The sequence below is a fragment of the Melozone crissalis genome, unplaced genomic scaffold (genome assembly GCF_028551555.1).
Source record: "Melozone crissalis strain CALT ecotype California unplaced genomic scaffold, PUWL_Pcris_2 ptg000029l_1, whole genome shotgun sequence".
Lineage (NCBI taxonomy): Eukaryota > Metazoa > Chordata > Aves > Passeriformes > Passerellidae > Melozone > Melozone crissalis.
In genome coordinates this window covers 5,559,664-5,583,328 of record NW_026535807.1, presented here as the reverse complement: position 1 = coordinate 5,583,328, position 23,665 = coordinate 5,559,664, and the positions used below count along the sequence as shown (strand labels likewise).

At 45.6% G+C, this 23,665-nt stretch overlaps 1 protein-coding gene across 1 annotated transcript; it reads left to right on the top strand.

Annotated features, from left to right (window-relative positions):
• Window positions 1-952: 952 nt before the first annotated feature.
• LOC128939618 (monocarboxylate transporter 2-like) lies at window positions 953-23,372 on the top strand. The gene is made up of 4 exons (XM_054280703.1): window positions 953-1,169; window positions 13,107-13,250; window positions 19,420-20,268; window positions 23,024-23,372. The coding sequence occupies exons 1-4, from the start codon at window positions 953-955 to the stop codon at window positions 23,314-23,316; spliced, it is 1,503 nt and encodes a 500-aa protein (XP_054136678.1). The 3' UTR covers window positions 23,317-23,372.
• Window positions 23,373-23,665: the final 293 nt, after the last annotated feature.

The following is a 23,665-nucleotide window of genomic DNA, read 5'->3' as shown; positions in this document are numbered from 1 at the left end:
GAATCGTGGGACTGGGGGGTCCAGAGGAGCAGAATCTCAGGACTACAGATGTGGGGAGCAGCATCCTGGGACTGGGGGTCCAGGGTCTCAGGACTGGGAGTCCATGGGAGCAGAATCTCAGGATTGAGGGTCTGGAGGAGCAGCATCCTGGGAATGGGGTTCCAGGGCAGGAGCATCCTGGGACTGGGGGGTCCAGGAGAGCAGAATCTCAGGTTGACAGATGTGGGGAGCAGAATCCTGGGACAAAGGGTCTGAGGGAGCAGCACCCCAGGACTGCAGGTCCAGGGAAGCAGAATCTCAGGATTGGGGTCTGGAGGAGCAGCATCTTGAGACTGGGGGTCCAGGGGAGCAGAATCCTGGGACTGGGGGTTCAGGGGAGCAGAATCTCAGGATTGGGGTTCCAGGGAAGCAGCATCCTGGAACTGGGGGTCTAGAGGAGCAGACTCCCGGGAGTGGGGGTCCAGAGGAGCAGAATCTCAGGACTACAGATGTGGGGAGCAGTATTCTGGCACACGGGGTCCAAGGGAGCATCATCCCAGGACTGCAGGTCCAGAGTCTCAGAACTGAGAAGTCCAGGGGAGCAGGATTTCAGGACTGAGGGTTTGGGGAGCAGCATCCTGGAACTGGGGTTCCAGGGGAGCAGCATCCTGGGACTGGGGATCCAGAGTCTCAGAATTGGGAGTCCAGGGGGACAGAATCTCAGGACTGGGGTCTGGAGGAGCAGTATCTTGGGATGAAGGGGTCCAGGGGAGCAGCATACCGGGACTGGGGGTCCAGGGGATCAGAATCTCAGGACTGCGGGGTTTTGGGGAGCAGCACGCCAGGACTGGGGTCTAGAGGAGCAGCAAGCATCCCGGGACAGCGGTTCCAAAGGAGGAGCAGCATCCCGGGTCTGAGCCCAGAACTATTTGTGGCCCCCTCTGTTTCAGGGCTCCCCGAGCCATCCCCGGCCATGCCGGCCCCTGCCGAGGCAGGGCGTGTCCCCGGCCCGCCGGACGGCGGCTGGGGATGGATGGTTCTGCTCGGCGCCTTCGTTTCCATCGGCTTCGCCTACGCCTTCCCCAAAGGCTTGGCCATCTTCTTCAAAGAAATCCAGGATTTCTTTGGCACGTCCTATAGCGAGATCGCCTGGGTCTCGTCCATCATGCTGGCCACGACCTACGGTGCAGGTGAGTGCTCCTGCACCAGCCCTGTAAGAGCAGCCAGAAACCTCCACTCTGGGCCAGAGCAGAGCCACCAAGTGTCCATCTCTATGGCCACCATCCACAGATTCACTTTCTGATCATGTTTCCAAATGTTTGTTTAGGCAGACAAGTCATAGGTAGAGCCTGAGGGGCTCCTACCAGAAATCAGAAGATTACCTGTGAAACTTTCTATGGGCATCAGGGAAAAAGCCCTGAGAACAGGCTGGTGTGAAATAACTGGGTCTGGGTTTCAGCCAGGGCTAAGTGTGGAGTAGAATAATAAATGAAGTAGCTGCTTGTTTATTGTGGCAGCTGGTTAAGACAGCAATGAAATCACCAGTCATCCCTATCAGTTGTAAAGCAGTGCTTGTAACTCTGCTCTTTTTTATGATTTCAATATCACTTTCATGACTGAATGAAATACATGGGCTGCCCTTGATTAAATCTTCAGCTGGAGGTGGACAGGAACCACACTCTGCAATTGCAGGAAGCTTCATCAATATTTATCCTGTCTATTAAAGACATTCTGAGAATAATCTTTGTTTTTACATAGATGGTTTTATTTTTCCCTTAATAATGCACTATAGTGCAAGAGCACAGTTGCTAATGAAAATAAAGTTGCTTTGTGTAAGTTTGTAGGGTAGAAGTGAGGCTTGAGTCAGTACCTATTGTAATCCACTCTGTTGTAACCCAGACTTGGTCCTACAGAGATGAGCTCTGCAAAGTTCCTATAGTTCTAAAGCTCCTATATTAGTTCCTATATAAGAACCCACAAATGGAGCACCTGGAGGGCAGAACGCAAGCAGTCATTTAGAGAGAGAAATGCTCTGCTTGTCCCAGTGCTGTTGTCCCATTGGCTGTCCCATTACACTGCAATAAAAGCGCCAAAGTATTTACCTGTGGGCTCCGTGGATGCCTCTGTGAGCTGTTGCCAGCGCTGCTGTGTCTTCCAATAAAAAAATGTTGTCCCCTCCTTTGATATGGAAGAGATGCTTTGTGCCTGACCATGACCAAGTGAGGCACATTAACCCTGCACCTGGCAGCACCTCAAGTTACTCACAGGGATTTCAATGGGGAGCTTGAGCCTCTTGGGGTTCAGCTTATGGCAAATGAGGTGCTGGAGCAGGTGAAATGCTGCTCTGATCCCTCTGCCTCCTTCCAGCTGCTCATTTTCCAGCCCACCTTCTTCTCTGTCTCTCCAAGTGTTCCAAGTCAGTGCTGTGTGCTCTGTACCTGGGATGTTGCAGAGGACTTTTATCCTGATTAGCTGAGCATCTCCTGCCTTTCTGCAGGAGCTTTAGCTTCACTCTCCCTGATGCTGTTACACAGTGATGTGGGGGACGATACAGCTGAATTGCAGGTGACTGTTGAGGGAAATAGTAAAGGTAAAATGATTTCTAGAAAGCTGTAAAAGTAGGTTTTAGAAACAGAAAGAGCAGAAAACATAGAACTAGCTGCAGCTGCAAAGTCTGAAAGTAGAAGAAGTTGCAGTAGTACAGCAAGCAAGGACATGAAACAATAGCTTGGGTTTAAAGTTTGGTTAAGACAGACCTTAAGGCTGTAGAAAAATATGCTTAGCAGGATAGTAGAAGGTTTTAAGCTTAATAATAGTGTATTACATGTTGTTAATAGATGGCATACAAGGAAGCATTGTGTGCAGCAGGTGTATGTGTTCTTTTAGTGATTGGCTAGAACAATTGTTTATAAGCTTTAGCAATATGCTATTGGCCAGAAAGTTTTAAAAATGCTCTGTAACAAAGAAATCTTTGGCTGCTGCTGGTTGTATGTGAGCTTTTGTCATCTTTCTATTGTCTCAACCATGTAGTGAAACTGATGCTGCAATAAAAGCTCAAGGAACGTACCCCAGCATCCCATCCTGTTAGTGAAAAATCCTCCAAACAATCTCTTTGTACAATCTCTTGCTTGCAGCTGCTCTAAGTCCAGTTTCCAGCCTCCCCTCCTGTGCTCTGGGTGCTTGGGATGCTCCCTGTGCCCCTGGCTGAGGTGCTGGGTGGTGCAGACAGGGCGTGGTGGGAGCTGCTGGAGCTTGGAGCAGTGAAACACCAGTGTCCAAGAGTGTGTTTGACACTCTGCTGTGACTGAGTGGGCATTTAACACCACAGTGGGTGTAGCTTATGCATGACTCCAGTGATTTGGAAACCCTCTGGTTTTGCTCTGTGGCAGTGCCTGTTGGAACTGTGAGCATGCAAGGCTTGATTTACCCTGCTGAAAAACCAGAACACATTTTTGCTCATCTTTCCAAAATAAGAAATTTTTAAACCACCAAGGTTTCAACATACTCCTGAGCAGCTAACAGAGCTACCAAACCAGATGATTATTGCCAGAGCACATCCATCCCTTCCCTTCCTCTCCCCAGTGAGGCAGAAGGGCCACAGGCTGTGCAGGTGATGCTGTCTGCAGCCCTATGGGGACACTGGGGACACTGAGCACATGAAGCATCAGGCACATGTCCCTGGAGGGGGGGACATGTCCCTGGGGTGTGGAGGGGCCAATCTGCAGTGTCAGCTGTGGCCATGGAGGGCAATCCCTGCCCCATCCCCGCCCCTGCAGCCCCAGGGCAGCCTGGTGCTCTGCAGGGCACTCAGAGGTTGGTGTTTCCACTGGCCACAGCTGGTGGTGACACAGTGCCTGGTTTCCTTGGTGTTCTCCTTGGTCTAAGGACTTGGTTTTGGACTGTGCTGCTCACATTGTAGCAGAGCTTGCGTTTGCATTTCATAAATAATGCAAATGAAGCTTATTTTCTGAAAATACATGAACTAACCCAAATCTCCGCTGGAGAAGCTGTGTTGATTCTGACAGCATGGTTGCAGATTTACAGTGACCACCTAAGGCTTTGCTTGTAGCACCAAAGGAGCTCCAGTTTTTCAGACTAAAGCTGAAAATCAGCAGCCAGGACTGTTTCTGCCCTTTGCTTTCTGCTGAATTCCCCCAGGAGGCTGTTTTACACCAGCCAGGGCTCTGGCAATATATATTACAGAAGTTAATGTGTCTTATCCCCCAGTTTCTTAATCTGAACTAGGTTGCAGAAAACAATTCTGTCACTGTAATACAAGCAGTAAAACAGATTACTGTGCAGTAAAGTGGATAGCCTGGACTTTATGATGGGGTACTTGTAGCTCTTGCCAGAGCTCCTGCTCAGCAATTCCACATTTCCAATTGCACAGGGCAGGCTGGGAGGTTTGGGAGTGAGGAGCAGGAGGGAACATTGCTTTTCTCTGCCCAAATCCCACAGGCTGAAGCCCTATCAATCTGATAAAGAAGGATTTATTTTACAGTGTTTCTACTTTTCTTTCTTGTCATGGGTGAAGAGCTCATTCCTTACCCCAAATGAGAAAGGTTTTGCAGAGCAGAGTCTTTGATGCATGGGAACAAAAAAGGAAAAAGGATCTGGTCAATGATCTTAGAGGTCCTTTAATGATTCTCTGGCCCACACAAGACCAACATTTCCAAGGTTTTTCCTCAGATATAGGGGTGAGTTTTGTTCAGGAAACAATTTCATTGCAAAGCCAAAAGCCTTTGGCCTTGGCACCTCCTGATTTGGGCTGTGTGGTGGTGCCAGGTTCACCAAACTGAGCTGCCCTTGTCCCACTTTTGAGGGTGACAATTTCAAGCTAGGCCACAGAGGTGTCCCTGGGGAAAGCAGGGAAAGCAGCAGAGCTCTCAGGAAAGAAAAGATAAAGCAGCATTAATTTGCTAGTAAATTAGTTGTCCTATTCAGCGTCAGGGGAAACAGCCAAATGTTCTGAAAATAAGAAATAGTGATGCCACTAATTTAATAGCAGTAATGTTCTTGTAGCTCTTATGGTCTCCTGTGAGGCTGCAAGAGAGGTAGGGATGGTGGGAAGAAGTAATATCCTTTATTATGGCCAACTGTTAGAGCTGGAGCAACGAGCCAGCCTCCTGGCACATGTGCCAGAATGGAGAGAATAATTTAATACCAGGACAGGATCTGCATTTTCTTTTTTAAATTTTTTTAAAAATGGTGACTGTGTGGCCAAATGCCTCCTCCATCTTTATAATGGAATAACAGGAATCATCCAAGGGGAGCTCAGAGAGCAGATCCTCCTGCAGAGTCATTTCAGCTGCTTGCTTTGAATAGCTGGGGCTACACCAGGGCACACTGGAGCTTCTTTTTAGTAATTTAGAGAATTTCACTATTTTGTGATCACTGTGCATGTTTATGTACAGCTTGTGGGTGTAAATATGTGCTGCTTCTGTTGCCCTTTAATACATAGAAAGCTCAGGCTCCTGGCATCAGCACCATCATTGTTTTTATTCAGAATGTGCTGCAGTGGAGCCTTGTCTCAGTTTTGCTATACCCTGCTGTGAAACTCCCCCCAAAATCCCCAGGGTGCTGCTCTCTCACATCCAAATTCCCCTTAAAATTAAAGAATCTCTGTCCATTTTACAAAGACAGCAGCAGAGAGCCACATTTTGTAAACACAATAAAAATGAGAGTGCTTCTGGTAAAAAAGCCTCCACCTGAAACCACCCAGTGTTTATTAGTCTTGTTATTTATTGGTTTGTAATTTGGTGAAGATCAAATTACCTGAAGATTTAATTCTGGAAATGCTCCACAACTAAATCTTTTCCTCAAAAAAAAAAACTTTCTCCCAGAGCTTGTAAGTGCTTAATAGAGCATCTGCTAAAGCAGCAAGGAAGAGATAGGGAAGCTGAAAGTCCACCATTGACCTTGAACATTTAATCCAAAATTTTATAGCTGTATTTTATTACACTGCTAGCATGATAAATTGCAGTGACAGGTTTAGAAAGAACCTTACAACATGCAGTGGCATAAAGCTATATTAATAATGAGTTTGATTCTGCAGTTTTTAACTTAATCAAAGCTGCCAATGTTCTCTCCTGCTCCGGTCCAGGCTCTATCAAAACCTCCTCTGCCTCCAGAAAACCCCACCCAGGGCTCCCCACCCATCTCAGCTGCCTTCAAAGGGCTGTGAAGCACTAAAAGGGGAAACTGAGGCATGGGAGGGAGGTGGGTTTTTTCAAGGACAAAGTTATGTTCACCTGTGTCAGCTGGTTCAACAAACACTCATTCTCCAGTGGGGCTTTTACCAGGATTTCCCTTTTTGCTTTCCCACCTGGGTATTTTGTGGAGGCTGGAACAAAAGGAGGAAGATAATTCTGTTTATTCACAGTGCTGTGGATATCCAGCATCCTGCTATCCTGGCCCAGGCCCTGCCAGGTGCTCCCTGGAGCTGCCTGATGCTGGAATTCACCTTTTCTTTACCCTCTCCATCTCTGGGAGTCCCACCCCATCATCCTCCCCAGGCAGGGGCAATCCCTGGGTAGCAGTGCCATTAGAACCCCAGGTTTTGATAAGAAAGCTGCATGAGGAATGATTTGATTTCTGTAATGGATGGTGCTGCAGGTTCATATACTTCTCCTGACTCTCAGAGAGCACTCCAGCTATGCAAGGTCACCACGTGTGGGCTTGTATTTTTTATTTTTTTAAATAGCTCTGTTCTACTTAAAAGCAATAATAGCACTGTAGGTTCAGGTGAAATATTTCTGTGTTCGTGGACTTGGTCACAAAGCTTTATCATTTTGCCCTTCATTGGAGCTACCAAGGTCACCAGGCAGCAGTAATAGAGATGTGATAGTCTTAATAAAAACCAAGATTAATAAGAACTAGGGAGAAGGACGTGAAGAGTTTTGGCTGGGGGGTTGTTAATGGTGTTAAGCCAAGGAGTAAGTTATAATCCATTCCCCCCAACTGGAATTCAAACATGTGAAAACTTCTTCCCCCAGATGCCAGCCTGTCCCAGAGCATTGCAGTGGAATTGGAAAGCAGGACCTGTGGTCCTCTGTTATCCTCTAGTGCCCCAGGATGGGCTCTGCAGTGTAACTGAACCCTTGGTCAATGCAGGGTCCCAGGGTGGGCAAAGCCCTGTGGAGAGCACCAGCAGGCAGGGCCAGGTTTGGAGCAGAATGTTAAGAGTGGTAACCAGGGGCTGCTGACCTCCAGGAATGGATGTTCAGCCATGTGGGGGTGCCAGCTGTGGGTTTCTCTGGGTCTGGATTAAAGGCACTAAGACAGTAGCTCATGTTTGGACTCAGGTGTTTATTATTTCTGATCAGTAAAACAGTCTCACTGCTGTGAGTTCAGCAGCCTTTCATTAGAAGGCACAAAATGGCCAGCAATCTCTTGGTACAAGGTCTTTTAAGACTAAACTATCCAATTAAGAGCTCACATCTGGATTCTTTTCCCTTTTAACCCAATAACTGATCCCAAAGAGCTGCAATGGGGACTTTTCTGCCCAATTACAAAATGCCGCCCAAACCCATGGAGAAGGAGGAAGAAGAAGCATGGAGAAGAAATTCAGGACAACATCCTGTGCCCTCCATCTTGCTGCCATCCACAACATACTAAAAATCCCAAAACCTCAATTTCTCACCCAGTGACACACCTACACTGCTCTCTATAATCTATTTCACACTTTTGTGGATTCTGGTCTATCTTGAAGTCTGGGAAACTTTCTCCATGAATGAGGGTCCAACTCAGTGCTCCCTGGGATCAGGGCACCCCAGAGCAGACACAGAAATATTCCCAGTGCTCTGGGTTTCCACACAGGGAGCTCCTGTCCTGGAGCTGGAATTCCAGTGATGGAAGGGATCGCAGCCAGCGGTCCTGCCAGGGCAAAAGGGCAGCTAAAGAAATCACAGGAGAGCAGCTCAAACACTGAGATGCTGTGACCTCGTGAAGGTCTGAGCTGTGATCTGCTGCAGGGTGAGATCCAAACCTGCAGCTGGGGTTGTCCCTGAGTGCTGTCCCTCTGCAGGAGAGGTGATTTAACTGCCTAAACTCAGAGTGACACAAAGGACCTTGGCCACAGCCCCAGGTTGGGACCTGCTGGTCTGTGGCTCCTCCTGCACTGCAGGAGCAGCATCTGAGCTGGGTAATGTGGAAATTGAAATGCCAGAGCACTGATCAGATAAGACTGCTGGATAAGGAAGAGAGCACTTTGTCTTTCTGAAGTTTGGGCCTTGTCTGCTTTGTTTTTCTTCTTCTTATTTTTATTATTATTTTTTTTTTACATCAGGTTGCTGCCGTGGCAAGTTCCAGAGTTTCAGGTGGGAGGTCAGGGTGCCTGTGCTCCCAAGGGCACCCTTGGTGGGTGCAGGGGAGGGAGGATTTCTGCAGTGCATCATTGCCCTCCCTACCTTCCCAGTGAATGCAGTGCCAGCCCTGCCCAGGCACACGGGACTGACCAGTTTGATGAATCAATAATGTCTGTCCAGACAATTTCTCCCATGCTTGGCTTATGAATCACCTCACAAGGGTTGTGCTGGAGCTGCAGCCATTACTCCTTAAATGAACTGGCTGTTCTCCTCACCTGTGAGGAAGCAAATGAGTCATCTCTGGGGCCAGCCTAGCTGTGGAGCTGCTGCGGAATGTGCTGGATTTCAGCCTCCTTATTTAAAATTGATTATTTGCAATGTAAGGTACCACTAATAGAAGGCATCTGGGTGATTTAGGTGTGGACAGGTCTTTGGAAGCTGCTCTGTCAGAGGACAATTGAGACTGTGGTTGTCACTTGGGGTATGTACTCACTGCCACTGTCCCCATTGTGGCCATGCTGTCCTCAGCAGCACTGCCTGAGGAAGGCTCTGTGGTCTGTGGGTTTCTCAGCCCATGTAGGTGAAAACCAAACCTGAACCAAGCAGCTGAGACTAATAATTATCAGGCTTCATGATGAGCAGGTACCAGCAGTTATTCTCCAGGGATCTGCAGCAGGAGCAGGGCTCAGAGGGTGAGCAGGAGCTCTCCACACCCTGCTGACACAAACACCCAAACCATGAGCTACCCAAGCCTCTTCTGGCATGACAGAGAGTGAAAGGCTGCAGGTTTGGACCCTGTCATCCCTTTCCCCCATGTTTGCAGCTGGGCCCTGTGTTTTCTCTGCCTGCCTCCCTGTCAGGCTGAGCATTGTGAGCAGGAGCTGCTGCTGCTGATCCCCCCCATCTCCTGAGGCTGGGGGGTCTGGCAGCTCATTAATAACGTGGGGGCACTTGCTTTCATTCAGGGGTAATGAGGAGGTTGCTCTGTTATGGTGGGCTGGTACCCTGGTGGATAAATTACCAAGCCAAAGGCAGGGTTGTTATTCCATGGAGGGAGTGAGATTATTACTGAGGAAATTGCAGGCCTGCTCCCGTTCTTGTTTCACTACTGGTGTAATAATAGACTTTGTTCCATTAGTATAAACGATTTCCCCCCTTTCCCTCTCCTCTGAGTACATTGCATTCCTTCTTATGTTCCCAGTGACTCCCCACAGTCAGTGGCAATCCTGGCATGCCGAATTCCTATTTGTATTTTCACAATAGTTTGGAAAACATTAACTATCTGGGCAGTCCTTTTGGTGCTGGCCAATGTCCCTGGGCAGGAAGAGTTCTTTAGAGCCACTTGTCACCGTGGAAAAGCAGGAAAAGCTCAGCTGCATGTTGCAACCCCACTGGTGGTCCCAAACCTTCCAGTGGAGGTCTGTGCAGTTGAGTATTTTAAAGTATTTTAAAGTGTTGTTGTTTATCACCGTTGTGGTCATCAGATGGTCTGACCAGCAGACCCAGAACATTTGCACTGGCTCTGTGCCACTTTACACTGTCACAAGGTCAGTGTTGTGAAACCTGGGAAAAATCTGGAAAAATCCCAGCTGGATTGCTGGAAGCCTCTGGGCTACAGATTGTCAGGGCCTCAGCTCCTCACTCTTATTTGAAAGCCCTACACAAAAATATTGCAGCAGAAATTCATGCAGGCCAAGCTCCACCAGAAAGGAGGAACACTATTAGTTAGGTTAAAAAAAAAAAGCCAAACCAGACCTTACAAATAAGGGATATATATATACACACACTGGGTCAGAGGTATGGGAGAGGAGAATGTTTTAGTCCCTATTAGAAATACATCAGGGTTTCACACGGGCACTGGAAGTTTTGCAGCTCATAAAAAATTCATAAGGCTTGCTGAGGAAAACAGGAAGGCAATTCAGGTGTCTATTTTTTGAGCACTGTCATACTTGCAGGAGTTTATGCCAGTCTGGATTGATATTTCTTGTTATGTGCCAGCTCTGCATTATGATCCTCTCTGGATCATAGTTCAGTGGCTCAGGAAGAATGAATGACAGGGTGGCCTGGGTTTGTGGAGGGGAAGAGAGCAGAGCCCAGGGGTTTTTTGCTGCTTTTTTATGGCTTTACAGTCTCCTCTTCAGGGTCCTTTTCACTTGTGCAAACACAAAACTCAAGGTGAAAAGTAATTGGACAAGCTAACAAATGAGCTGAGGCTTGCTGCATTCCCCACTTGCGAGTCTCTGTGTTTCTCTTGCCACCCAGAGCAGCCTCTCTGACATGGCCTTTCATGTACCAGCCAACAAAGAATGGAAATCTGCCACTGGTTTGAGAAAAGAGAGGCTTTAAACAGGACAGGCACTAAACCAGAGTGATTTATATGGGCTGAGGGCAGTGCTTTACATTTCATCAGTCTTCCAGGGGCTCCATGATCCCAGCTGCGTCTTTTGGGGCTGTTCGGTGCAAACTGTTGCTCTCCAGGCTGCAGAGCTTTGCTGCAGGCAGAAGTGGAAGCCTCAGGGTGTGCACTGTATTTCTGAGCAGGCACTCCTTGCTCTCACCATGGGCTGATGGAGGTGATGGGGAGCAGGTCCCTGAGAGCCAGGGCAGCTGCAGAGCCACAGGCACAGCTCTGAGTGAAGCCAGCGGCAGGATGAGGCTCAGCATCCCCACTGGGTTCTCTGCTGTCCTTAGCAGGAACATTGAGGGCTTTAAATGCTTTGTTCCATGGCACAGCATCCTACAGGGTGAAAGCCCTCTGCCAGTGGGCAAAGGTAATGGAAACCACATTTTCTTAGCTGAGTAATTAGATTGATTCTGCAGAAATGCAGACATGTGGAAAATTGAAAAATGGAAGAGTTGCATGCCCTGAGGCTGCAGATGAATATGTTGGTGCCTTTCTGAGGAGCACTGGCTCAATCTATTGAATTACTGATGCAAGTTCAGGCCCTGACCAGGGGAAACTCTTCAGAAGGAGGTGTCTTTCTCACTGTGCTGATCTCAAATATATATCCCTTTCCCCAGAACTTCTCATTGAATTCTGTAGTGCAGCAAAAGGATGCACCTGTGTGAATCCTGTTACAGGATTAGTAGAAGAAGTCTCCATGTACTTATAGACACCCAGAAATTTTAATTGAATGGTGCATTTGATGGGACTAGATCACAGATCACAGTTACAGGGATCTGTGAGGCTGTGCTTGTGTGCATTTAATTTATGAGTGTTTTGACCTCAGACATCAAATGGAAAATATTTCTGTGGGCTTCATTCCCCAGGTTAAACCAGGCATATCTACTGTTTTCTATTCTTGCACATTATAACAGCTGAGAGCTTGTTTGGATGCTGTCAGCCATGCTGAGGGAGGGTTGGGGTTTCTGGGTTTCATTCCTGTGATCAGGGGTGCTGTGGTTTGCAGGGTCTGGAGAGAGCTCTGGAGCTATTTCTGGCTGAGATTATTTAAGCACAGGTAAATATTCCACCATGTCTCTGTGGTAAGGTGGGTGCCACAGCCAAACCTCAGAGATCCTTGTGCCTTTAACATACCAGTTTGCAGTATTGTGTGTGTGTGTGTGGGAAGCGGCAGGAAGGAAGGCAAGCAGGCACACTGGGCTCTGAAACACCATTGCTGAATGATGAGTACCACCACAAACAGCCAGGTAAATTCAGATATTAAATCTGCCTCTATCCCCCTTCCTCATTTCCAGTAGCACTTTTGCAGCATTTTGATTCAGGACTTTTGAGTAATACAGAATATTTTCTTTACATCTCACAGCTTGGACTTCTGGACTGCTCCTTCCTGTTCAGCTTGGCTTTTCTAGTTCTGGCTTCTCAGTTCTGGCTTCTCATACCTCCTGGCTTTTCTTTGAGCAGGAGGTTGGTCCTGAGGTACCATCAAAGTCCCTCCAATATATATCTTACTGTGATTCTGATTTTTACTGGTGTCTCACTTCCTCAGATTTCAATGCTTTGTTTCAGTGTGCACAGTTTTTGTCAAGCCATTTCCGTCTTTTGTAATTTTGCACTGCCCTGAACCTCCTCTTTGCATAAATGCAAGTCCAAACTGGTTCTTTTGAGCTCTGGCTAATCCATCATCCCCAACATTTCCTACCTACATGGACTGCTATTAAGATTTAATTAACAACTGTTCTGCTGAAGCTTGGGTCCTGGTCAGCAATATTGGAATTGCATTAAATAGAGGCATTAAAAATGCAACAGCATTTGTGATATCGGCCTCACAATATGAGCCACTGCCTTGTGTGTGCAGTTTAACATCATCATAAATCAAGAAGCTCCTGTGACTCGCATGAGTTGTTATTGCTGTTTGCCTTCTCTGGTGACACTTGAAGTGCTGGGGGCAGGAGCTGTCACTGGTTTCACACCCATGGCACTGGACATGCTGCCATCTCCATGTGGAGGATCTCTGCTTTTCCATTTTCTTCCTGAGCTCTCCCTAGGAGCTGTCTCAAGAGGACACAGTCTCAAGCTGTACCAAGGGAGATATAGGCTAGAATTAAGGAGGAAGTTTTTCACAGAAAGAGTGGTCAAATACTGGAATCATCTACCCAGGGAGGTGGTGGAGTCACCATCCCTCGATGTGTTTAAAAAAAGACTGGATGTGGCACTTGGTGCCATGATCTAGTTGAGGTGTTAGAATATGGGTTGGACTCGATGATCTTAAAGGTCTCTTCCAGCCTAGAAATTCTGTGTGATTCTGTGCCAGCAGCACTCAGGGCCATTGGTATTGCAGAGCTTTACCTGCTTTGTGTCAAGCATGCCCTTCTGTCAGAAGACGCAACCTCAAGGTCCTTCTTGCGCTCTTTCCCCAGGTCCCATCAGCAGCATTTTGGTGAACCGCTACGGCAGCCGCCCCGTGGTGATGTTTGGGGGGCTCCTGTGTGGGGTGGGGATGATCTCAGCTGCCTTCTGCACCAGCATCTTGCAGCTCTACATCTGCGTGGGCTTCATCACAGGTGAGAGCACAGCCCCTCCTTCCCTGCACAGAGAGGGTCCCTCTTGATGGCCTGGGGCTGGCACACCTGGCAATGTCTGCACCAACACAAACACAGGGAAAATGGGGAGATAAAAATCTTGGGAGATAAAATCTGGTGGGACAAAGGACCCCCCTTTATTGTATTTGTGGGGTTCCCAGATGAGGGAAGGAATGATGAATCTGACTCCGTGTTCTCAGAAGGCTAATTTATTATTTTATGAGATATATTATATTATATTATATTATATTATATTATATTATATTACATTACATTATATTATATTATATTATATCATATCATGTAATATCATATTATATTATATTATATTATAATTATGCTGTACTAAAACTATACTAAAGAATTCAGAAAGGATACTTACAGAAGGCTAAAAAGATAATAATGAAAACTCGTGACTCTGAGTTGGCACTGATTGGCCACTGAGTCAAAACAATTCACATGAAACCAATGAAACAATCACGTCTTGGTAAACAATCCCTAACCACATTCCAAAGCAGCAAAACACAGGAGAAGCAAATGAGATAATATTGTTTTCCTTTTTCTCTGAGGCTTCTCAGCTTCCCAGGAGAGAAATCCTGGGCAAAGGGATTTTTCCAGAAAATATGACTGCCACACTCCTTATCAATGCTTATCAATAGTTCCCTGTGCTATGTTCCTGGCTGGACGTGGCATGTGGGATCCAGGCAGGGCTGTGCTCTGGGCCAGGTGCTAGGCATGACCATCAGAGCCCTCAGCTCCCCCTGAAGCAAACCCAGGCTCACTGTTCTCTGTCCTGGGCATGGCAAGTCCTTCGGGGTACAAGTGTGACTATAAAGAAAGCACCCTTGTTCTTATTTTACTGTGTGTTATCTTCCCTCTGTGAGATACATGGGATGAGATTTCAGGGGTTTGCTTCAGTTGACTTGCCCTTTTCCAGCTTGTGAGGTGAGAACGTCCTTTATCTCAAAATGAGAACTGCTGGAGTTGACCGAAAATGTCCCTACTGTGAAAAAAAAACAAACAAACAAAACTCCTGTATTTCATTCTTGAAGTTCCAATTTGAATTGCTTGTATTGAAATATGAAATTCCATATTGGAAACTCAAGTAGAATAAGGCACAGGCTCAGTCCAGCATCTTTAAAGCCTGCAGGTGCCAGGTTACTGCTTTTAAAGGTAGATGGATTAGAGCTTTCCACCTGTGTGAGTATGGATGCTTAATTGTGAGTATTTTTGGTTTATTATTTTGGATAAGGTACTGCCAAAGTTTATTCCAGTGCAGCTAGGACATCTGCTTGGAAGCATGACACAATGAGTTCAAATTGGCTTCTGAGGTTGCCAGGTGTGTGGTTTAATGAATGTTCCCAATCTCTCTGCAGATGCATTAAGTGTTGCTGCTTTCTGAATGTGAAAATGAGAGCTCAACATTTAAAATCAATAACCAGCCACTAGCAAAGTAAATTGGGACAGAAAGTTTGTCACTCTGTTCTTCTATATCAATATTCTTTTATTAAATCTGTACAGTAGTGAATAAATCCCTGTGTAGCACTCCCCCTCTTAAACTTTACTCTTCCCAAGGACTGTCACTGTAATTAAATGAAATTGTGTTATTATTGGATGAATAAATCCTGCAGATTCCTTGAAAGACACTCCAGAAACAAAGGGATGGGAAATCAAATTAACCAGTCTCCCAATATTTCTCAATGCATGAGCTTGCATCATTTCCTCCTAAACGAATGTCCTCTAGGAGGGCAAAGGGGGAAGTGACAGGACAAGGAGGGATGGCTTTTAACTGACAGAGGGCAGTTTAGATTAGATGCTGGGAAGAAATTCTTTATTGTGAAGATGGGAGGACCTGGCTGGGAGAAAAGCTGAGGCTGTCCCATCCCTGTAATGTCCAAGGCCAGGCTGGACAGGGCTTGGAGCAACCTGGGACAGTGAAAGGTGTCCCTGCCATGGCAGGGGAATTGCCATGGGATGAGTTTAAGGTCCCTTCCAACCCAAACCATTGTGTGATTCTAAGTTGACTACTGCTGGATTAGCACATGGACACCATAAATCCTTTGCTGAAAATATTCCATGCACTTTGGTGAGCAGGAGGACTCAGACAAGAAACAGGGCTGTATGAAGGCACCAGCCTCTCTGTTCTAAAGCTCTTGGACAAAAAGGTGACAGGAGGGAGCTCTGTGCATAACCCCAACAGAGCCAGGATTGATAAAGGCCTTGCTCTTGGTCCCTGAACGTGTCTGCAAGTCTGGGGGGCATCACCCAGCACAGAGTGTGGGCAGTGCTCAGTGCACACAGGTGACCCTTGTGCCAGCCCTGAGGGACAGAGCTGAAACACCCACCTCTCTTTGCACTGCTCTGCTGATTCCTCTGAGCAGGGCACAATTTTTGTGTGCATCTTTGTCGCAGACATCTTTTATGGAAAATCCTTTCTTTAGGATTTTTCCTCCTGAGAAGCTGAGAGGCCTCAGGAACAAATGAAAACAATGATTATTTGCTGCTGTGGAATGCAACAGGTGCATCTGTGATTGGTCTCATGTGGTTGTTTCTAATTAATGGCCAATCACAGTCAGCTGGCTTGGACTCTGTCCAACACACAAGCCTTTGTTATCATTCTTGGCTATTCTATTCTTAGCTGGCCTTCTGATGAAACCTTTTCTTCTATTCTTTTACTATAGTTTTAATGTAATATATGTCAAAAAATAATAAATCAAGCCTTCTGAAGCATGGAGTCAGATCCTCATCTCTTCCCCAATCTGAAACCCCCTGTGAACACCATCACACATCTTTTCCTCCTGCCTGCTGAGCAAGGGCAGCTGTGGGGATGAGGTGCTGGCTGATAACCCATCATCCCCAGGCACAGGGGTGTGTGGGGAAGGAATATTAATTTGACAGAGAAAGGGAGATGCTTGCAAGCCTGCTAACACGCTTGATGCCTCCAATTAAGCTTGAAGTATCTTTGCTGGTCAGGCCTAGCATGGAAGCATTCAAGGGCAATTAGGAAGCCACCTGCCCATCACACAGCTGTGACAGTGCTGCTGCACGAGGAGAGAGGCTTTTGTGAAGGGGATTTGCAGTAACTGTAAAGCAACTTGTAAACATCACACTCTTTGTAGCCTCCTTGCTACCAGCCTGGAAAGAAAACAGGCTCATGTAAAAGCCTGGGCTCATGTAAGTCACAGGGATGGAGGTAAAAACAAGGTCTTGGTACAGGGAGGTCTCTGCTACAGTGCTGTGCCTTTGGCATATTAATAGAAATGTCTTCAGAGGAGCAGAGCAGGAAGTATCTGTTTGCAGCAACCTCAGCTGCTGACTTGATTATGCCTGTTTCCATTTGCATGCAGAGCAGGAGCCAGGCTCTGCTGGTGGAGGCAGCTCTGTCCTTGATGGCTCTCTGGGCTGCATGAGGCACTTTGCATGCACAGGAAACCCCACAGCCCCTTCCCATTTGTTTCCCTACAGCACTTAGAAAAAGAAATGGGGTTTGCAAGCTGTCCACCTGGACAGATGCCAGCCTGCATGCATTAAGTAGGGATTTCAACATGCAACCTCTTTTGAATTCTGAGGTAGAAGCAGCAAATTTTAAAGCTGATTGCAAGGTGGTAACGACTGGTCAGAGTTTAGTTCAATCTGCTCCAATTAGACTGCCATGAAATAAAATGGGATCTTGGGTGAGGCACATGGACTAATGAGAGCAGAGTCTTTGCCATGGCTGTAGAGTGTTGAACACTGAAATACCTGGTCAAATGTTCCTTGCTAATAAAGTGAGAACAAGATCAATAACTACACAGCGAGTCCTGTAGCACCACTTATTTCCTTCTGATATGAGTGAGATGTATTTAATCCAGGAAAGGACCCTCCCTCTGGCACAGGTGTGCTTCTGTTCTTGCAGCTCCACTGACAGACCTCTCTGTCATATCCCTGGGGAGAAAATGTGGTTATTGAGTAACAATTCCAGCTATGGAAAAGCTGCTGTAGCTTCTGAAAACTGCAATAAAATGGATGCAAATATTTCCTCTTAAAGTCAGCCAAAAGCTTAAAGTAAATTGAAATTCCAGTTATTCAATTTGAAACTCTCCAAATTTAATTAATGGGAAGAGCATGAGGTAATATTAAATTAGATTTGTCTGACTGGCAAATTAATGTTCATATAATAAAAAAAATTGAGATGATTATTGTTTAAGTGGGTAGCTGGCATCCAGTCTGATTTTCCTCCTTTGGAAGATGTGTGGTGTGTCCCTACCAAAAATGACTCTGTGGAAATGATGGTTCAATTTCTGCCCTTACTGACAAGCCTGGGAAATGGGGAGCTAATGCAAACTCTCACCTGCTGTGCTGCATCTTCTCAGGTGGAAAAAGATTCATTTCTGTATCTCAGCACTGTCAAAGGTGTTATCTAATCAGGGCTGTGGTTTTCCTCTGTGGTTCCCAGGTCACCCTGAATTTGGCCCTATAGCCATTACAAGCAGGCTGTACTTCCCAAAGATGTGCCCTGCACAACATATGGACTATCTAAAAAAGTTCATGCTGAGAATGTTCTCTATCCAGAATTACTTTAATGTGTTGCCATTTCAATTTATTTTTAATGTTGTAAACTTCAAAGTAATTTAAAAAAATAACTTTAGACTTGGCAAAAATCATAATTTTGTAAACCCATTTAAACTGAAACTATCCAGCATTGGCTGGATTCTGCTGCATCAGTTGGATTCTACTCTATCAGTGACTAATGATAGTGTTCCTTAATTAATTTTGAGGACCTTGACCTTTGTAAATTCTCTTCTGTAAAGCAATATGCCTAATTATGTACTGCACAGTTAAACAAACTAATTATATCGACTAATGAACAAGAAAAAATCTGCATGACCCTATTTTCAGGATTCATGTTCTCTGATATAATCACTTCAAGGATTACATTTCTGCTTTGTTCTAATGTGGCTCATTCTTTCCTGGATGATGGAGTGGAAAATATGTGGCATGACTTTTAAATGCCATTTTGATGGAGTTCTGAAAAAATGAGCTTTTTATGAAAATACTGCATGTCAAAGAAATGCTTGAAAATACTATTGATGTTTAATTATTGACTATTGGTGTTGGGCATCAGGAGGAATGGTTGGATATCAGGAAGAATTTTTTCACTGAAAAGGTGATTAAGCCTTGGAATGGGTTGCCCAGATGGTGGTGGATTCACCATCCTTGGAAGTGTTCAAGAAAAAGCTGGAGGTGGCACTCAGAGCTCTGGTCTGGTTTATAAGGTAATGACTGGTCAGAGGTTGGACTCCATGGTCTTGGGGGTCTTTTCCAGCCTTACTGGTTCTGTGATTCTATGATTCTATTTGTCAGTGCTCCCAAACAGAACCACAGAAAATTGAGACCACCACAGCATTTGGCATTTCTGCCTGCAGGTTCCACCTGTGCAGGAAAAGCTGGCCAACTGAATTAGCAATGCAGATTTATAATGGCATTTATATATCTAAATGCAATAAAAATAAATTCCAATTAAAAGACACACTCTGGGGTCCTGTGTAATTAGCATCCTCAGTAGCTGTTTTGCTGTGTACTTGCAGACCTCTTAATCTTTTGGATCAGACCTGAACTGCTCACAGCACCAAATCAGTCCTGGCTGAGGAGGATGAGGAGGGTGGCTGAGGAGGGTGGTGTTATTTTCTGTGCAGGTCTGGCTGCCCAGCAGCAGAGTTGGGTGCCCATGGAAGGGGAGGCCAGCCCTGGATGGATGAACTTTGGTGGTTGAGACTGTCCAAGCCAAAACAATCTTCCTCAAACTGGGAGTTGCCATTTTTTAAAAACAGATCAGTCCTCTCTCCCAGCAAGGCTGTTGAGTGTGGACAGAACCCAGGATTCCATGAGGGAATAGTTTTGTTTCACTCTGAAGCAAGCTCTTGGTGCTAGTTTTGCCATCCAAGAGATTTGCAGTGCAAAGGGAAGGGCTTTCTCTGACTGAAAGAGTGTTTCTGGGGTCTGGTTACCCAAATGTGGCAGCCAGAACTCAGGGACATCCTGAGCAAAATTTTCATCCAGATTGTTGTGTTGAAGAGCCACCAGTGAGCCAATTGACTGTGAATTTCCTTAAACAGTGAGCTGAGGAGAAACGTGTTCAAATCTTCCTTTGTTTATCTGAACTGTTTTCCAGGATTTGGCCTTGCTCTCAACCTTCAGCCATCAGTGATAATCATAGGGAAATACTTCTTGAAGAGAAGACCCCTTGCCAATGGCCTTGCTATGGCAGGGAGCCCCGTGATGCTTTGCACCCTGGCACCTCTCAACCAATTCCTTTTTGACAATTTTGGCTGGAGGGGCAGCTTTTTAATTCTTGGGGCAATTTTATTAAACTGCTGTGTGGCAGGAGCTCTCTTCAGACCCATCGGGCCAGGCACAGCACAGGTCAAAACCCAGGTGACTGAGGAAGGGAAGGATGCCCTGAAAGGAAAGATCACTGAAGATGGCCCCATGGAGAGCAAAACAGAAGAGGAAGGAGAAAAGGACTGCTTTGAAAAAGTCAATCAGTACCTTGATTTCTCCCTCTTTAAACACAGAGGGTTCTTGATTTACCTGATCGGAAACGTGCTGATGTTCCTGGGGTTCTTCGCCCCCATCGTTTTCCTGGCACCCTATGCCAAGCACACTGGCGTAGATGAATATTCAGCTGCTTTCCTGCTCTCCATCCTGGCCATTGTGGACATGGTTGCTCGCCCCGCCACGGGCATCATTGCCAACAGCAGGTGGGTGAGGCCGCGGATCCAGTACTTCTTCAGCTTCGCCATCGCCTTCAACGGCGCCTGCCACCTCCTGTGCCCGCTGGCCTCCAGCTACACGGGCCTCATCGTCTACTCCAGCTTCTTTGGGCTGGCCTTTGGCATGGTGTGTGCCATGCTCTTCGAGACGCTGATGGACCTGGTGGGGGCTGCCCGCTTCACCAGCGCCGTCGGGCTGGTCACCATCGCCGAGTGCTGCACCATCCTGCTGGGACCCCCCATCGGAGGTGAGTGTGTGTCCTCCCCTGCTCTCACTTGGATTTACACTTTTGCAAGCACAGCAAAAGTCTAAATCCAGCTGGGATTTAGACTTGTGGGAAATTGTCACTATAGGATGCGAAACAACACAAGTGCATGCACCGCTGCTCTCAAGGTGAGGAAAAAGGGAAGTTTATTTTCTGACTCCGACATTTATAGCTTTCTAAAAGAGACAGTGGATTGGAGGGTGAAAGTGCCACCTCCCCAATGACACTGGACAAACCAATCAGATTTCTCTTCTTTCATAAAATAATGCAAAACAATAAGTTATTTACAGAAAGTGTGAGAGAAAGTTCACTATAAGAATGTAAACATCAGAAGGCTTAGAAAATCTTAAAAAATCAGGGAGACATGAAATTATTCTAGATGTGTTTTCTCTTCCTCAGAATCGCCATTTTTCCACTAGTAACTGCACAGGAAAAGGTGTCCTTGATGTCTCCTCCAGCATTTCCTCTTTCCTCTTTTCTGTTGGAGTGAGTCTTGGAGAGTCATCTTTTAATCCTGGATCCCTTCAGACATTTGAAATGAACTTGCAGAGTGGGACTTCCTCCAGAACCAAGCACCTTGCACTTCAGACAGCTCTTGCTGGACATTCCTCCTTTTGCAAAAGGCTGGAGTCCACCACGATTTAAGTAAAACACCACAGTTCTATGAAAGCCTGTTGTTGACTCAAACTTTGCTGTTTGTCTCTAAGGCTCTGAGTATGCCACTTAGGAATTTCAATCCTATTAGTGTAAGATTTTTTCACTTTCCTATTAGTGAAAGATTTAAGTCTGTTCTAAAAACAATTTTAAAAATATTTATTTTGGATGGCATGGTTTGAAATATCAAAAGGCAGAGCCCACCAAGAGACAGTACAGAGTCTCCAGGAGGACTTTCAGTCATTTAAAGATAAATAAGGGCAGTGATCTCCTGTGATTTAACAGCCTTAATATTCCTTCTATAGCATGTGTTCCTTTTGCAGTTTGAACCCCTTTCCTGGATTCAAAACTGAGATCTGGCTAATGCTTCATATGACACATCCTGCAGAGCTGTTTAATTCTTCATATTACTGGGTAGCTCATACAGTGTGACAGAAGCAGCTGTATCCTCTTGCTGTCTTAGAGATTCATTATTTAATTAATGACAAACAAAAGAAAATGCAATTTTAAAATGGCCGTTTTCTGAATTATGTAATTTTCTGTGTGGGAGATTAAGTTAATGACCAGAGACTGCTAATGAGGCTAAAACAGTTCTGTGTAATAATCAGTAATATTAGTTTTGTAGGGTTTTCCCCACCATTTTAATAAGCAGCAAATTTATTGGTTCTTTGGCATTTTAATAACCTACTGCAGGGTTCTGCTTTAATGAACTAAGTAAATTGTTCCCAATGTGTTTTATGACTTTATCTTATCCTCAAAGGAAAAGAGGCAAGACTATCCTACTGTTGAATTTTCCAATACTCTACTCATTAAAACTCTCATTGAAGCCTATTTAGGAGACCTCTAGGTCATCCTGATGAGCAGAAAAGGAAAAATTGTTGCAATTAACGTTTGGTTGATGTTTCACCAGTAGCATGAAAAATACAGTGCATGGAGAATGGTGTACCAAGTCAGCTAGGGATGACTCAGGAAAAGCCACTGACCAAAACCAGTTAAAAATTATTATTATTGTGATCAGGAAATCTATTTGGTGACCATAAAAACCCTTGTTAGTGCAATGCACCAGGATAATTAATCATCAGTTTTTAAACATTAAGGGTCAATTGGGATGTAATTAAAGGTCCCTCTTTCTGAGGAGAAGAACATTTTCCAAAACGTCAGAGAGCTAAGGGATGATGGGCCAGTTTCAGGGAAGATTGTATTGTGAAGGCCAGGTTAGGAGTGGGTCTTACTTTAATTAGGATTTGGGATGTTGAGAATGGTCTGTGTTGCCCAGTAAATGGGAATTAATGCTCAGGATCATAATCCCAATAAGATTTGCATTACATTTTGACATAATGGAGAACGGTGACATTTCAATTAAGCCATCTCCCTTCAATTACTCTGTAACTCCATAGCAGAGGCATTAACCTTTGAGAGGAACCTGTCACATTTGTCTTGGCATTGAAATTATCTGACACTGACAGCATCATCTTTGCTTTCCCTGGAACTAATGTTTTCCAGTTTCACGCTGTGCCCTTTCCTCTTTGGATCAAGAGTGTAACTGCAGAAAGGGCAGCTGTGACCAAAAGCTGAGCCCCCTCTAATGCTGCATGGTGGAATAAATCACAGGGTCTTTGCCAGGAGCCTGAGATGAGACCCAGTGGGCAGGTGCCTTCTCATGAAAGTCTTCCCAAAAGCTGCTGCTTTTTGGCTGCCAAGCCAAACAGAAAATGGACATCCTTGTAATTGATCATTGGAGTTAGTGGGAAGGCTGCCTGCAGGCTCTGTGATGGGACGAGCATGGAAAAAAATAGGTGTGGTGAAAAGGTGCAGACTTTGCAGTGTAGGTTCTGTCCCCATCCACTGAACTGTGCAAATTATCAGAGCATTACCTGTACCAATGTCAACTACCCACAGGCTGTATAGTGCAGCACATGTTCAGTATTTGCAGGCTCAGAGTGTTTGTGGAAGAGATCAGAAGTTCAGAAAATATTTTATCCTAAAGCCCCAAGGCTGTTCCTTGATATACAGCATCCAAAAACACAATACCCTTCCCTTCATCTCTAAATTTCCTTTTTTTTTTTAAATTTATATTTTACAGGAATTCTTATCGATACCTTTGGAGACTATAAATACATGTTCATTAAATGTGGATCTGTGATGGTCCTGGCAGGAACCTTTCTGTTCATCATGAATTATTATAATTATCGTATGCTTGCCAAGGAGGAGAAGGAAAGAAAGGCAAAAGAAGAGGATCCTAAATCTGTAAGGACAGAAAGTGAAGGCCAAAAAAACTGGAACAAAGACTCCACACAGGATGGGCCTGAGCTGGAACCTTTGAAAGAGAAGGGAGAAGGATTAAAGAAGGAAATGAATGGCACAAATGAAGTTTAAACCTGTTCTCATGGGCTGAATGGTAAATGACTTTTGGGTTGCTCAAGTGAACACCAGCTCTGAAATCACACTAGGTTTTAAAATTTTACTCTATTCTCTGCCATGTGCATCCTCTTCTTTGTTGCAGGAGAAGACTAGAACAGAAACAAGTCCTGATTCTGATAAACTACTGGGACACTGCAGTATCTGCTTGCCTACCAAAGGTCCTGCAAGATTTTCCTTTGGATATTCCCCATTTCCCAGAGAAAAGGGAAATGTGATGTTTTGCAGGGGGCCAGGACAAGGCTGGCATGAGACAGGAGTCCTCCTTCAGGTGCTTTGTGCAGGGCAGAAATTTAATCTCAAGCTT